General features: G+C 33.0%; 2 protein-coding genes across 3 annotated transcripts; one reads left to right on the top strand and one right to left on the bottom strand.

Moving 5' to 3' along the window:
* LOC110725242 (cytochrome P450 CYP72A219-like) lies at window positions 1-2907 on the top strand. Its single transcript, XM_021904731.1, has 5 exons — window positions 1-601; window positions 713-927; window positions 1151-1404; window positions 1508-1898; window positions 2322-2907. Exons 1-5 carry the CDS (start codon window positions 313-315, stop codon window positions 2745-2747), a joined length of 1575 nt encoding a protein of 524 aa, XP_021760423.1. The 5' UTR covers window positions 1-312; the 3' UTR covers window positions 2748-2907.
* Window positions 2908-3087: 180 nt separating this feature from the next.
* LOC110725241 (ABC transporter G family member 34-like) lies at window positions 3088-13929 on the bottom strand. Of its 2 annotated transcripts, none has more exons than XM_021904729.1 (20): window positions 13747-13929; window positions 13206-13485; window positions 10852-10972; window positions 10198-10286; window positions 9777-9861; window positions 9140-9430; window positions 8947-9037; window positions 7897-8803; window positions 7617-7777; window positions 7364-7467; window positions 6927-7092; window positions 6652-6839; window positions 6229-6561; window positions 5724-6014; window positions 5525-5608; window positions 4852-4985; window positions 4538-4765; window positions 4259-4430; window positions 3882-4136; window positions 3088-3561 (listed from the first exon to the last, which is right to left on the bottom strand). In XM_021904729.1, exons 1-20 carry the CDS (start codon window positions 13763-13765, stop codon window positions 3289-3291), a joined length of 4272 nt encoding a protein of 1423 aa, XP_021760421.1. In that variant the 5' UTR covers window positions 13766-13929; the 3' UTR covers window positions 3088-3288. The 2 variants fall into 2 exon arrangements, with proteins under 2 accessions (XP_021760421.1, XP_021760422.1); XM_021904730.1 differs by having other exon boundaries at window positions 3214-3561; window positions 13206-13481.
* Window positions 13930-14410: the final 481 nt, after the last annotated feature.

The raw sequence follows: 14410 nt of genomic DNA, 5'->3' as shown, positions 1-14410 counted from the left end.
ATGTAGCTCAGGAGCTATAAGCCTAGGATCATAAAATTTTAATGAAGAAAATCACGTAAATGTTATGGGATGATGAACTTTCATTTACAAGTATTGAAAATAAGAATTCCTTATAATATTACACACAAATTTAATACGGAGTATCATTCTAAAAATTTTATGACAGCTTACAAAATACGAGTAGATTGTAAAAATTTGTGATCAAATCTTGTCTACATACATCCATCCATCAATATCATTGCATATACTTCATACTTCGTATATAATTTATCTTACTCTCATTGTGGCTATCTTCATCATACAAAAACAATAATGGAGACCACACTCAATTACCCAATTCCTTCTTTAATCACTACAATCATTCTAGTAATTGTATTGATTATATTGTGGAAAGCTGTAAATGGAGTTTGGTTAAGGCCCAAAAAAATGGAAAAGCTGCTAAGAAGGCAAGGTTTTAAGGGTAATCCCTACAAATTGATTGTTGGAGATGTAAAGGAGATCATAACCCAAACAAAAGCCGCATTGCGAAAACCTATTAGTTTGGAAGATGATCACCTGCCTCGAATTGTATGTTTTATTCATGATATTATTCAAAAGCATGGTAAGCAAAGTAATCATTTTTTTTTTTGGTTATAAACATTGCATAATTCTATACTTTTTTAAGTTTATATGTAAATTTTCGAAGATTCGATAAAACTGTGTGTTATTGTAGGTGAACAATGTTTTGCTTGGATGGGTCCGACTCCTTGGTTGATCATCACAAATGCAGAGAAGATAAAGGATGTGTTGATAAAATATGAAGATTTTCAGAAACCAAATCATCCATTCACCCAATTACTTATGGTAGGGTTGTTTGGCCTTGAAGGTGATACGTGGGTTAAACATAGAAGAATAATCAACCCGGCATTTCACATGGACAAACTGAAGGTAAGTTGTTTATATTATATCGATTGTATATTTGTAGTCGTGTTGCATTGATTGTTTATGAACTAGTGATGCTGACAATTTATTCTAGGTGGGGTAGTCTGACATAAGGAATAATATTATATTTTTTTATAGTTATCTTGATCATCTATCATTTGGTCACAATTTATAAATGTTGTACATGATTTTTTTTAATTTTTTTTTCGTCTGTTACTTTGAAATGAAGAGTATGTTCCATTTAATACACGAGAGTTGTAGCTTGATGACAACTTCTTGGGAAGAGATAATTTCGAAAGGTGGATCGAATTCAACAGAGATAGATGTATGGCCTTACCTTGAGAGTTTAACTGGTGATATAATTTCTAGAGTAGCCTTTGGCAGCAGTTATGAGAAAGGGAGAAGAATATGTGATTTGCAAAGAGAACAAGTCAATTTATCAATTGCTAGCCCACAAGCATCAAATTACATCCCCGGATGGAGGTATGACGTAGTACTCTTACTCCGTACATTATATATACAGTATATGAACATGTTCTGTTCACCTTATTTCCAGTTTTTCCAATGAATGATGATGATTTTTTAGATTTTTGCCAACAAAGAAGAATCGTCGAGTAAAAGAAATTTGCAAAGAGATAGAAGAATCGTTGACAGAAATAATAGATTCAAGGAAAAAGGAGATGGAAGCAGGGGTAGGCACCAAAGATGACCTTTTGGGCATACTACTAGAATCTAGTATGAGAGAAATTAAAGAAAATGGAAATGAAAAGGGAAAAGGTTTAACTACCAAAGAGGTTGTTGATGAATGCAAGATTTTCTACTTAGCTGGCTCAGAGACAACTTCTACTCTTATTGTTTGGGCACTCGTTCTGATGAGCAAACATCAAATTTGGCAAGAGCGAGCTCGGGCTGAGGTTTTGCAGCTGTTTGGCAAGGATGAAATCCCAACTTTCCAAGGATTGAGCCATCTCAAAATAGTAAGTTCATTCTCTAATCTTTCTATCTTCTTCTTAGAGGCTAGGCTTATTTATAAATGTTGTTGAATAAAGGAGTAATGATCGAGAAATTCCCTGTTTCTCACAGTGAGAAACGAAATTTGTTTCTCATGGGGGCATTTTCGTGAATAAATCAACAACTTTATTAACTTTTTTATTATTGTGGGCTCCGTAATTGATTAAAGTTGTTGGTTTATTTACAAAAATGTCATGTGAGAAACAAATTTTGTTTTGTTTCTCACTATGAGAAACTGAGGCTCTCTCGTAATGATCATGGTAGAGGCGACGAGCTTTATTAAATGATGAGGGTCCGATTGATTTGAATGTTTTTAATTGATTTGAACCCACTTATAAGAACACTAGATTTGTCAAATCACTAAACACAAATACACCTCTTTGTTGCAGGTAACTATGATTTTAAATGAAACTCTTAGACTTTACACGCCAGCTTATATGCTCTTACGCAAAGTTTACAAGGACACAAAGTTACAGGATGTGTTGGTTCCAGCAGGAACAGAAATTCTTTTGCCACTATGTATTATTCATCAAGATATAAATCTATGGGGTAGCGATGCTAAAGAATTTAATCCTGAAAGATTTGCTCAAGGTATTTCTACAGCAACCAAAGGCCAACCCATATATTATCCCTTCAGTACTGGTCCTCGATTTTGCATTGGCCAAAACTTGTCCTTGCTAGAGGCGAAATTAACATTAGCTATGATTTTGCAACGTTTCTCTTTCGCTGTCTCACCTACTTATATTCATGCACCTCATGGTACATTAACTGTAAGGCCTCAACATGGAGCCAACTTAATTTTAACCAAAATCTAGAATTGAAATAAATCAATCTTTGATCAATACAATGTATATGAGATAATGTATATGTAATAGCTCGCTCCTACCTTTGTTCGGATTTGATGGTCATAAAGGCTACATTTAATTTGCCTTATTTTAGTAACTTAATGCATATTTTAGATCATATTAGCAAACATAAGTTTATATTTAACTTTATCATTATTATGGCTAGATATCTTGAATTCCTTCATTTGAAATATTTTTTTCTAGTGAATTATCATATTCTGTAAAATCAAACACTCAAATAACAAAAATAAGTTCAAATCAAATTAGTTAACCAAAAATAAAATGAACTAAACAAAGCCTAAATGGCTAATTCAATCATATAATACCTACTTTACTTCATCATTACTTGGCATTTGGTGATATTTATTCCATTTACATTTAACGATTACAACACGTTACTAAGTATACCCACATTTACATATAATTCATTCCCCCCAAAATCATTAAATTAAGGAAAAATTTTGAATCCTTAATTCATCTCTTTTGAAAGTTCATGAACTTCATCCTTAATTCATCTCTTTTGAAAGTTCATGAATTTCATGCCATAAGCAAAGCCAAACACGAAGAAAAGGACCCAACCAAGATGTGCCACAACAATGTAAGGCAGGAATTCATACTCATAACCAAAGTATTCTTTCAGGAAAACCTTAACGGATATGTTGTTGCTACCTCCTGGCACAAGAAGAGTAGATTCGATGTCGCCAACTTGTGATGTCACGAGACCATATAATGTCAAGGAAACTGGGGAACCCCAGTAAAACCATCTCCACCAAATTGGTATTTGCTGCAATGAGACCAAATGTAACGCTCAAAGTTAGAAACTAAGGTAAGTGCTGATCGAGGCTGCATGCAACGAGCTGAACTCGGGTTTATTCTATACATGTTAACCTAATGCTTGTTGCCTAACATCTCCCTTAAGCTTAATAAACCAAGAATAAATATAGGTCATATTGAGTCAATTTATAACATGTAACTTCATGTAATTAACTATTCTTTGATGTAATGTTGTAACAATGTAACATGATTATAAGAGACCAATCACATAAAACTAGATGTTTATTAAGTAGACATTTCATAGATATCTATAAGTAGCAAGTGACATACCGGTCTAGGAATCAAAAAACCAGCAAATATGTTCCAAAAGCCGAGGAAGAAATTCATTATAATGGCGGAAATTTGATGACCCGGTGAAAGAGAAACGAGCATCATTCCATATAGTGTGAAGTAAAGGAAGCACATTAAGATGAAGAAGTAGAAGTACAGGAATTTCTCGATGTTCCTTTCAAATCCAATCATGCAGTAGAGGATAAGAGTGTAAACAAGAGTTTGTATCACATTGTAAATTCCCTCTATTGCAACCTGTATGATATGAAAACAAATCCGAATAAAATTTAAATTACACTATCAACGTGCAATTAATTTCAAACCAGAGCAAATACACTTGTATTTATCTCTAATGTGATACACCTTTGTTACATTACCTGAGCAAACGTATAGGGTAGCACCGAGTACATCCTTGCTGCTTTTTCGCGATAAAATATTGTCCTTTCGGTAGCAACAACAGCTTGCACAGCAGAAGTGTTAGTACCTCCAAGGAATAGTACAGCCGAATACATGGCACCTAGGAGATTCATCAAGTCTTGTTCTTTAGATCTGTTCCATGACAACAAATACGCGTCATATAAACTAAAATAATCTTGGGACAGTACGGATACTTCATGATCAATAATTAAGCTAGGTAAGAACATAAATAAACTCACATTTTGCCTCCTTGATTCCAGAACAAAACACCAAAGACAAGGCCTATGACAACAGTCATGACAAATCGAGCAAGATTGTATTCTGAGTTCCTCCAATAAGACCAATATTGCTTCCAGAAACAAGCCTTGAATTGAACTAGGTATGGTTGAGAGTATTCAGTTGGGAAGTAGAGATCATTAGAATTCGGTGCAGGAGTGCTAAGCTCTCTAATCAATTCTTGATTCCTCCTGCAAAAATGTATAATGTCTTGTTCTCATCATAAATTACTGAATTAATAGATAGTCATGCCTTGACATTTAAATTTGTAACTTACTGATAAAGCGGGGAGTTTGCATAATTATTTGCAAAATCAACATCTAGTTGAGACTCTACTTCAGGACTAGTGATATCAAGCACCCATGTTGCTGGATTATAACCATCTTTAATTTTTGGCACTCCGGAAATGGCCTACAATGGACCACATAGAAAATTAACCACCGAGTCATTAGTAAGATTCAAAGATCATCCAAGCAAAAGGCGCGATTCAAAGACAATACTCTAGTCCTATCTGCAAGTCATAGTCCATGTTCTGAGTTTAAATATCCAGAAATATACGGCTTATATAATAATGGATTATGATTGAATATCGTATGATGTCATTACTAATCTTAAGAAATAGGGAATAGGGAAGATTATATATTAAAAGGCAATGCAAGTGAATAGTTCGATCTTTGTGAAACAGGGGAGTAGAGCTACAACTACAAGTGCATCAAGTGAATAACGTACGTTCTTCAATGTATTTGATGAGCTCACAAGATTATAATAATGTTTTATGATTGGATATCGTATGATGTCTTTATTATACCTAGCAGATAGGGAGATGACACATAACTACTTCGTTTTGTCAAGACATTAAACTAAAGATGTTGATGCATGGTCGAAGTTAGGCATTAAAGATTAGAGGGGAGTAGAGCTAAAACTACAAGTGCATCAAGTAAATAACATACTTCAAAGTATTTAATTAGCTCACAAGAGTTGTGACCAATGGGTCCTGCATAGATTATCTGTCCTCCCCTTTTCATCAATAGAAGCTGCAATAATAATATACAAGTTACATGTATTATAAAAATTATTTACATGAAGAGAAAAAAGATATTTGTAGCTGTTTAATGAAATTGAAAACGAATGCTTATGCTTAAGTAATACCTCATCGAAGGCCTCAAAAATATCTATACTTGGCTGATGAATTGTGCAAACCACAGTTCGTCCAGTATCCACAGTATTTCTCACAGTGCGCATAACAATAGCCGCAGCTCTAGCATCAAGCCCGGATGTTGGTTCATCCATAAATATAATGGAGGGATTAGCAACTAACTCTACTGCTACTGTCAATCTTTTCCTTTGTTCTATTGAAAGGCCGCTCACCCCGGGAAGGCCAACTAGAGCATCCTTTAATGGTTTAAGCTCCACCAGATCCATTACTTCGTCAACAAACAGCTGTTATTGTTAAAATACGGGAAGTTTTAGCTCTTCTTAAGAAAAAACTAGTGTTCAAATTTTTCATTGCTTAGTTGATAAAAGGTAAAAAAGCTAACAATATAATGTTTGTTAAATTGTAATAGTACTTCCATAGTTAGTAATCAAAGAACGTGATCGATCTTTTATTTGTTAATGATAATGATTTAATGAAGTATGCGTAAAGGCAACAAACCTTTCTTGCTGTTATGTCCACTTCTGCAGAAAGACGAAGCCAAGCCGAGTATAAAAGGGATTCATAGACAGTTACGTGGGGTGAATGGATGTCATTTTGTTCACAATAACCACTAATCCGAGCAAAAGTTGCCTGATTTTTGGGGTACCCTGAGATCTTGATGCTTCCTTCGACATGGCCACCAGTTTTTCTTCCGGCGAGCACATCCATCAATGTGGTCTTCCCCGCACCACTTACACCAACTAGTGCTGTTAATATCCCCGGCCTTAAAGCACCACTAACATCACGTAACAACTGAAGACGATCTTCATTGTAACCTTGGCCTTTCATTTCCTGTTGAAGATTATTAAGTCATCAATATAATACTAGTACATCAATTTTCAATAACCAAGTTAAATGTTTTCAATTGAAATCCGAACTTACAGCAGACGTATCCACATAGTAATTTACATGGTTGAATGTCAGTGAAAGAGGTTGAAAATGCAAAACCATTCCTCTTTTTGGACCACCATTGACGAAAGAGCTAGTACTACTCTTTACAAGAGTAACCTCCTTTTGGATCTCATCATCATCATCATCATCTAACGGTATAGTTCTAGAATGACTAATAGCTGAAGAAACATTGTTATTAGTAAAGTTAGATAACAATATTATTGTACGTATTTTTGAAGTCAAGAAAAATGAAATCAAGGACTTACGATTTAAGTATGTCAATGACAGTATATAGAATAAGTTGAAGATGAGAAAAAATCCTAATAAAGCTCCTATGCAAATCCAAAACCAATATTGTTGTTTAAAAAAGCCTCTCGACGATAGTATGACTTTGCCAATGGTCTGTTCATTGATTCTTGAATCCATATTAGGCTGCGAATTAATACCGTAAACATAAGCATACAATAAACACATATACAGATTAAGTATATATCGTATGTACGTACCACATGAAAGATTAGATTGGTCATTTTAGGTGGTTCATTACGAGTATTACCTACGTTTCTTATTTTTTGCAACAAAAGAATTTTTCATGTCTCACAAATAATACCCCTTTATTACAAGTTTATAAGGTAGTCTCTAGAAAACAACATGATCATGAATGATTTATTAAGGAAAAGGAGGCAACAGAAAGTGCACTTACTGTGCTCCATCGTTTGTCAAGAAATTCATTGATAACTATAGCATTTTGTCCGTACATCATAGGCGAAAGGTAGTATGCCCATTTCATCCAAGGTGCAATGTCATCTGTAAAACACACACAATGTGAATTGCGGTAACAACAGATCATAACAAGTTCCCAATGCTAGGAAAATACGACGTAGAACATCCCATGAAGAATACGGAACTTGGAACGAAAGCAAAAAATTGAAAGCACGCATTGGTGAATTGATTACCTTTTGCAATAATGAATCCTCCTAGAACAAAAACAGACAGCAAGGTTAAGGTACAGATAGTACTAGCAATAACCATTGTCCTTCCAACGGCACCAAGCAAGCGAAAGAAGGACATTGCCATCAGATTTGTGCAGAAGAGTGCTAGCCACTGGCAAAAAAATCTGATAAAAATTGCACATAAACTTACTTTGGCTAAACACCACATAATTGATCATGGTTTTCATGATATAACAAAGCATGCATTTACGAAAAAAAAATTAAAAGCTCATGTCTACCTTACCTACTAATTGCTGGAGCAAAGCCAATTGTATAATAAGTGATGACAGTCCAAATAGTAGAATCAACGAATGACAGTGGTATTCGTAGGACACAAACAGGCAAGGCATAAGCCCAAGCAGGGTAGAAGAAAAGGTCCCTTTGTTTGTAAAAAACCGAAAGGCTAAGGACTGTCATAGGAAATTCAGCCATTCCATTAAACATCATATTCATGAGACTGAAAAATAAAGCTCCCAAGTATTTCCCTCCATCGGCCACTGTTTCATGATGCATTGTTGTCCTTAGAAACACCGTCATGGTAATCAATGACATGATTGTTAATTGAGTAGTTTTGAAGACGTACACAAAAGAATTCCTCTTCATCAACATCCACTCCCTTGCGAAACATGCCTTTAATAGTTTCCAACTGGAGGTACCATACAACTCTTTCGAAAGATCCGATTGCGTTGCTTTAGATTTAGAGTCATAAGGAATGCATAGATCCGATGCTAGTTTCTGCCCAATTCGGAAAGATTTGAAGGCTTGAGCAAACTCGTGAGCAGAAATATATTTATGTGAAGACTGGTGCTTAGGTGACCAGTATTGTGCTTGGTCTTTCTTTGAAGTAACCTCTAGCAAAAATTCAACGACTTCTTTTCTTTCCGGGCACTTGAATCCCATGTATTCAAAAAAATCCAGAACATCTTCACACGAACCTTGATAGACAATGTGACCTTCAATAAGAAGAATGATATCATCAAATAGGTCATACGTCTCAGGATTCGGTTGCAGAAGAGATATGACGATTGTTACATCCAACATATGAACTATATCTCTTAAATTCTTGCATATTCGAAAAGTAGTGGAGCTATCCAACCCGGTTGAAATTTCATCCATTAAGAACACTTTTGTTGGTCCAACCAACATTTCACCTACATTATAGTACAATCACCCAAATTAATCAAGCACTTTTGTCACATAAAATTTAGGAACATTCTTGATATCATAAAAATAAACGTAATTGAAGGTACACCCTGATATATATAAGTTTATATAGTTGAATGTGCATATATACCTAAGGTTAAACGTTTCTTCTCACCACCCGAGATGCCCCTCCTCATCTCATCACCCACCATGGTATCCGCGCATATATCCAATCCAAGTAACTATTAATAGATAAAAGATGGTATTTAATTTAGTGTACTGAGATTTTAAAAGCTAAATAAGTTTTTTAAAAGTAAGCCTTTTGGCCAGTAAAGATTACAAACCTTGAGGACATAATCAGTAATTAGACCACTTTCGTGACCTGGAATCGCTATGGCCTTCATGAAGACGTCAATATCAAGATCAGGTGTGATCCCTGATTGCTTCTCTTGTCTTAACAGCTCTTCCAACAACTTATACCGAGTTCCAACCCCTAAACATCGTCCTGAAAAATCGAGTGTCTCCCTTACTGTCATTTCTCCAAAGTGAAGATCATGTTGACTGATATAAGCACTCGTTCTATGGGGATTAATTTCTGTCAACTCATGCCCATTGTAGGTTATCATTCCAGTTACCTGTTGACAGTAGTTTACATAGTATGTATAGGATAATGTTGTTACCAACATCCATAAATAAACAATTTTAAAAAAAATACAGAAATGAAGTTCCTAGCTAGAAATACACGACAGAATCACGCATTTGTAATAAATGTTTATTTTAGCTTCCACTTTTGTCTGCTTATGTATATACACACAGCTCTAAGATTAAGATGTCAATTTCCTATGAACTTCATTTATCACATATCCATACCACACTTTATCAGTTTATTAAGGGAGTTATTAAGAATAATACTACACATGAAATATTATCAAACTCAGTGACGTGTACATAAAAAGATTTCGGATTGAAAATTAAAAACACCTTAAGGTCTTCATCTAGCTTCCCTGCGAGTGCTTGTAGTAATGTAGTTTTTCCAGAGTCTGGAGGTCCCAAAAGCAATGTCATCCTAACATTTAAACATCAATGCACAGTGAATTTAGTAACGAACATTAATATTTATAATTTAGTATGCATGGAAATAGTTTGATTTTTATGACTTATAATTTACTATGCAACTTTGATTATTGTATTAACAAAATTTATGAAAAATTGATCTCTTAAGTTAAACACTAAAATGAAAGACTAGGAAACTTATCTTGGTACACATTTGATTGATTTAGGCACATATTACCATAGGTGTGCCAAAATCATTTCTCTATGCACATTCTATAACACGAGTGAGTATGTTTTCATGATACATTAGCGAAAATAAACGAAGAAAAATTTCAAAACAAGAGTATACCTAGATGGTTTAACAATTCCACTGACATCTTGGAGTATCTTGATGGTCCTCTTCTTTGATGGGGTTAGTCGTATCAACCCAAGAATTGTCTGCCAATGTCGAAATTCAAAAAAAAAAAAAAAAAAAAAAAAAAACAGTTTTCTTACCAGGCCAGCTAAACAATTCACAGAGTATGTCACAAATAATGTTTTTGATAGTTAGTTATGCTATTTTTAATGTGTCTATTGCAGCAATATCAAAAACACATCAAACTTATTACTACAGTATAACTTTATAAGATATCAAGAGTCTTAATTTTTTGTCTAATTCTCTTGTCAATGACAATTCTTGTTATGGCCTATGTCAAAAAAAAAAACACTAAAATAAATTAATGATTAAATGTATAAATAAATTCTTGTCAATATGCCTTGATTTAAATTGGAAAAAAAAATGAAAAAGTCCTCTGTCCCACATAAAATTAATATTGACCTTACTACACTCCCTAATAATTGTTTCTTCTTTGATTGCATATCCATGCAAATTGCCTTTAATTTGCCTTGTTCAAAAATGTCCATGTACTAATAATTATAATTAAAAGAGGGGGATAAAGTGACAAATAATATCTATGTTGATTGAATCTAATGTACTTGACAAGACGACAATAAATATTATTACCTCTAGAAAATTCATAGAAGAATTAAGCAAAGTGGGCAAGGCTCTGCTTCCTACATGTACTTCTCCTTCCACGGACAGATGCTCGTATCTCAATTGAATATTTGGAATTTTAATTGCAGCCCTATAAATATCAATAAGAATCCAGATTATTGTATAAATTGCATGACGTAGAATATATATATATATATATATTAATTATTGAAAATTACAACAATTTTCCATAATTTTCACTATTATAAACTCTGGAATAATAAGTTAATGGTCAAAGATTACACGTACTAAAACCCGTAAGAAACTAAGTTCGTAGGTAATTAAACATTAACGCACCATAAATTAAAAGCATCAAAAAAATCATTATTTGAAACAAACTTTTACGGAATACAGTATTAAATTAGCCAATTCGTTCCTTCAAATCAATTGTCAATGTGATTTTTTTACAGGATTAAAGTTATTCCTACAAATTAGCAATAATAAAGCTATGGATGATGGTCCGTTGGTCCCAAACATTCCATTAATTCCAAGATGCCAACTCAGGATTAAAGTTAATCCTACAAATTAGCAATAATAAAGCAATGGATGATGGTCCGTTGGTCCCAAACATTCCATTAATTCCAAGATGCCAACTCAAATAATGAAAAGATAATTTACTTAGTCGTGTTCACTCTGTTAAATTTTTTTCCATGATAGGATATATAAACCGGTCTTGGACTTCAATCAAAAGCTTACTTCAACTATCACTTTTGGTTGATTTAGTCCTTTAACATGGTATTAAGAGGTCATCGTGACATTAAAATCACAGGTTCAAATCTCATTCATTCCTCATTCTCAAGTGGAATATTTAGCGTTGGGTATGAGTGGGACCCATACCACACCCACATTTCAAGCCCAACGGGCTTTCATGTGAGGGGGCGTGATAACATGCATAATCCGATCTAAAATTTCAACATCAACTTAAGCTTTTGGTCCCACAGAAAACCGATAAAAAAGAATAATGATGAAAAATACTACGTATAAAGCAGCCAATCGTGAAACAGCCAGAAATATTTCGTACGGAATGTGTGGTTTGTTATTATAAACTATAGATTTTTTTTTTTGTTGAGTTGTTAATATAAGCCACTCATCTCTTAATTACTCCCAAGTATGACAGTTACCTATGACCCTACCCTTAATTATATACAGGTGAGGCTACTCAATCTCAACTTCTCAAGTCTCACTCTATTCCGTGAAAAACTGAAAATCTTCCTATTAAGTACTCCACTTGATCATATTTTCATTTAGTTTAACATACGAAGTATTTGTCGATGTACATTTTAAAGTATTAAAATCTTTAATTACATTTTAGTAAATAAAAAAATCATATAAAAATTTGATATTTTTAAAGTATTTATCGATGGAATTAAACAAAACTCCATTTTCCCTAATCCCTAATCTTTTTCTTACACTTGTATATTAGAAAGAATTTAGAAGGTTTTCTTGTTAATATTGTCTAAATTTCAAATGAGAATAACATGTAAGATATAATAGAGTATTATTTACGTGGTTAAATTTTTCTAATTTTAATGCTTAATAATCTTTTCCCCAAGTGTATTGTAAGATTTGTGATCAATGTGAGTGATTCACATTGATTTAAAAAATAAATAAATAAATAAAAATTTAATCACTTTATTGCCATATACGCATGGATCAACTTTCAAGGTGAATTTGCTTTTTTTTTTTTAAAAAAAAATATAAGAAAAGTATAATGAACATTTTCACTTTTTAAGGGTCATGTGGTGTTTTCTTTCTTTTAAAAAAAATCTTGTAACTATAAACAAGTAAAATTGTCTGTGAGGTTTTCTTTAATCAAATTGCTTTGGTACTGATAATTTTTTATAATATGTATGTAATCGAAAATACTATGTATTAATGATCAAGTGATCAACGATGTACATCGACAAGAATGCACTAATGTCTTTTTCATTGAAAATTCTAATATAGTCTTATGACTTTTGATTACCATAATTTTCTTAAAATGAACGTTTGAGATTGTTTGTTTTTTTTATTTATCTTTAGTTAGTAATTTTAATTAAAAATTATTTTTTTAATTATTTTATATATTTTTTAATTTCTAAAATTTCAAAAATATTAAAAAATAATTTCTGGCAGATTTTTAAAAATTAAAAAATAATATTTAAAATTTTTAAAAATTATGATAGTCAAAAGTTATAAGACTACATTAGAATCATCTCTTTTTCATGTTTATGAGTATAAGCACAAGGTGTAAATAATAAGGAACAACCCAAAATAGAATACCAGGCAAATGAATTCATTGGACAAAGCGAGTAATAAAAATATGTAGTAAAACAAAAACTCACCGATCAATTCTATCTCTGAGTTTTCTGAGGAAATTCTCAGTATCTTCTTGAATACCTTTGAGGAGAGATTCAATCAAAACTTTTTTCTCTTGCTTCCCCAACTTTTGAAGATCAATCTCCTTAATATCAACTTTCCCATCATCAATCACTAGCCTCAACAACCCTTTTCTTATGCTTGTATAAGTAGGCAGCCGCTGTAAAGCAGCCCACCTCCGCTCCACCTCCACCTCCTCCGCCTCCACCGCCCCGGCCTCTTTCTCCGTCGTATCATTCATACTATCTACATCACAACCATTATCATCACAATAGTTGGAATACGATATACATAACCCTTGTTGGCAAAGATACTATTACTGAAAAGGTTAAAATTTAAATCATTTGATATACTACCTTTATTTCATATTATTTGCAACGATTTAACATAAAGTGTGAGTAAAAAATGTCTAATTATTGTAAATTATATGAAACGGAGATAGTAGAAAAATAAAAACTCAAATTGACAACCAGCAAATGAACAACTTGTATCAACACAATAACGTACCTGGATGGGTTACTCTCATTACAACTACTTTGTACTTCGTTAGCTAAAATGTTTTTTTTTTTTTTTTTTCTTGTTTGTTTGGAAATATCGAAAGAAAAGTTAATATTGATGGTGTGCGGTGCACAGCATTTATATAGTGACTCGGTGAGAAGAAGCGGCAAAACATGTCCAACGTCTATTAAAAAGCAAACTTAGTATGCACCAAAAAAAAAAAAAAAAAAAAAAGCAAACTTAGTTGCCAAAAAAAGAATTTTACTCCGTATTTTCTTAATGCCAACTAGTTCAATTGCTATTAATTAAAATTCAAAAAGCAAACTTTATGGTAGTTGACATAATAAATATAATCAATGACAAAAAAAAAAACCCAAAGTTTGGATCCATGGGATTATTCGATTAGGAGTATAGGGGTTACTCTGTTATGGCTATACGGGTTACTTTGTTAGTAGTATAGGGGTTATTGTGTCAGTGTTATAAGACTTATTTTGTTATTTAAAAGTTGTTCAATAAGTACAATAAGTAATAAGGGGTTATTTTATCAGTATAATACATGTTACTTAACTATTATTATAGAGATTAATCTATTCTTTTTACAAGCGGGCAAACGGAGTAGTCAACCGCACTGAACACGCACTAGCAAATTAATTCAATTTCTATAAAGAAGCAA

Source organism: Chenopodium quinoa, unplaced genomic scaffold (genome assembly GCF_001683475.1).
Source record: "Chenopodium quinoa cultivar QQ74 unplaced genomic scaffold, ASM168347v1, whole genome shotgun sequence".
Taxonomy (NCBI): Eukaryota; Viridiplantae; Streptophyta; class Magnoliopsida; order Caryophyllales; family Amaranthaceae; genus Chenopodium; species Chenopodium quinoa.
Note: the sequence above shows the minus strand (reverse complement) of the source record. Positions and strands in the feature narration are given on the sequence as shown.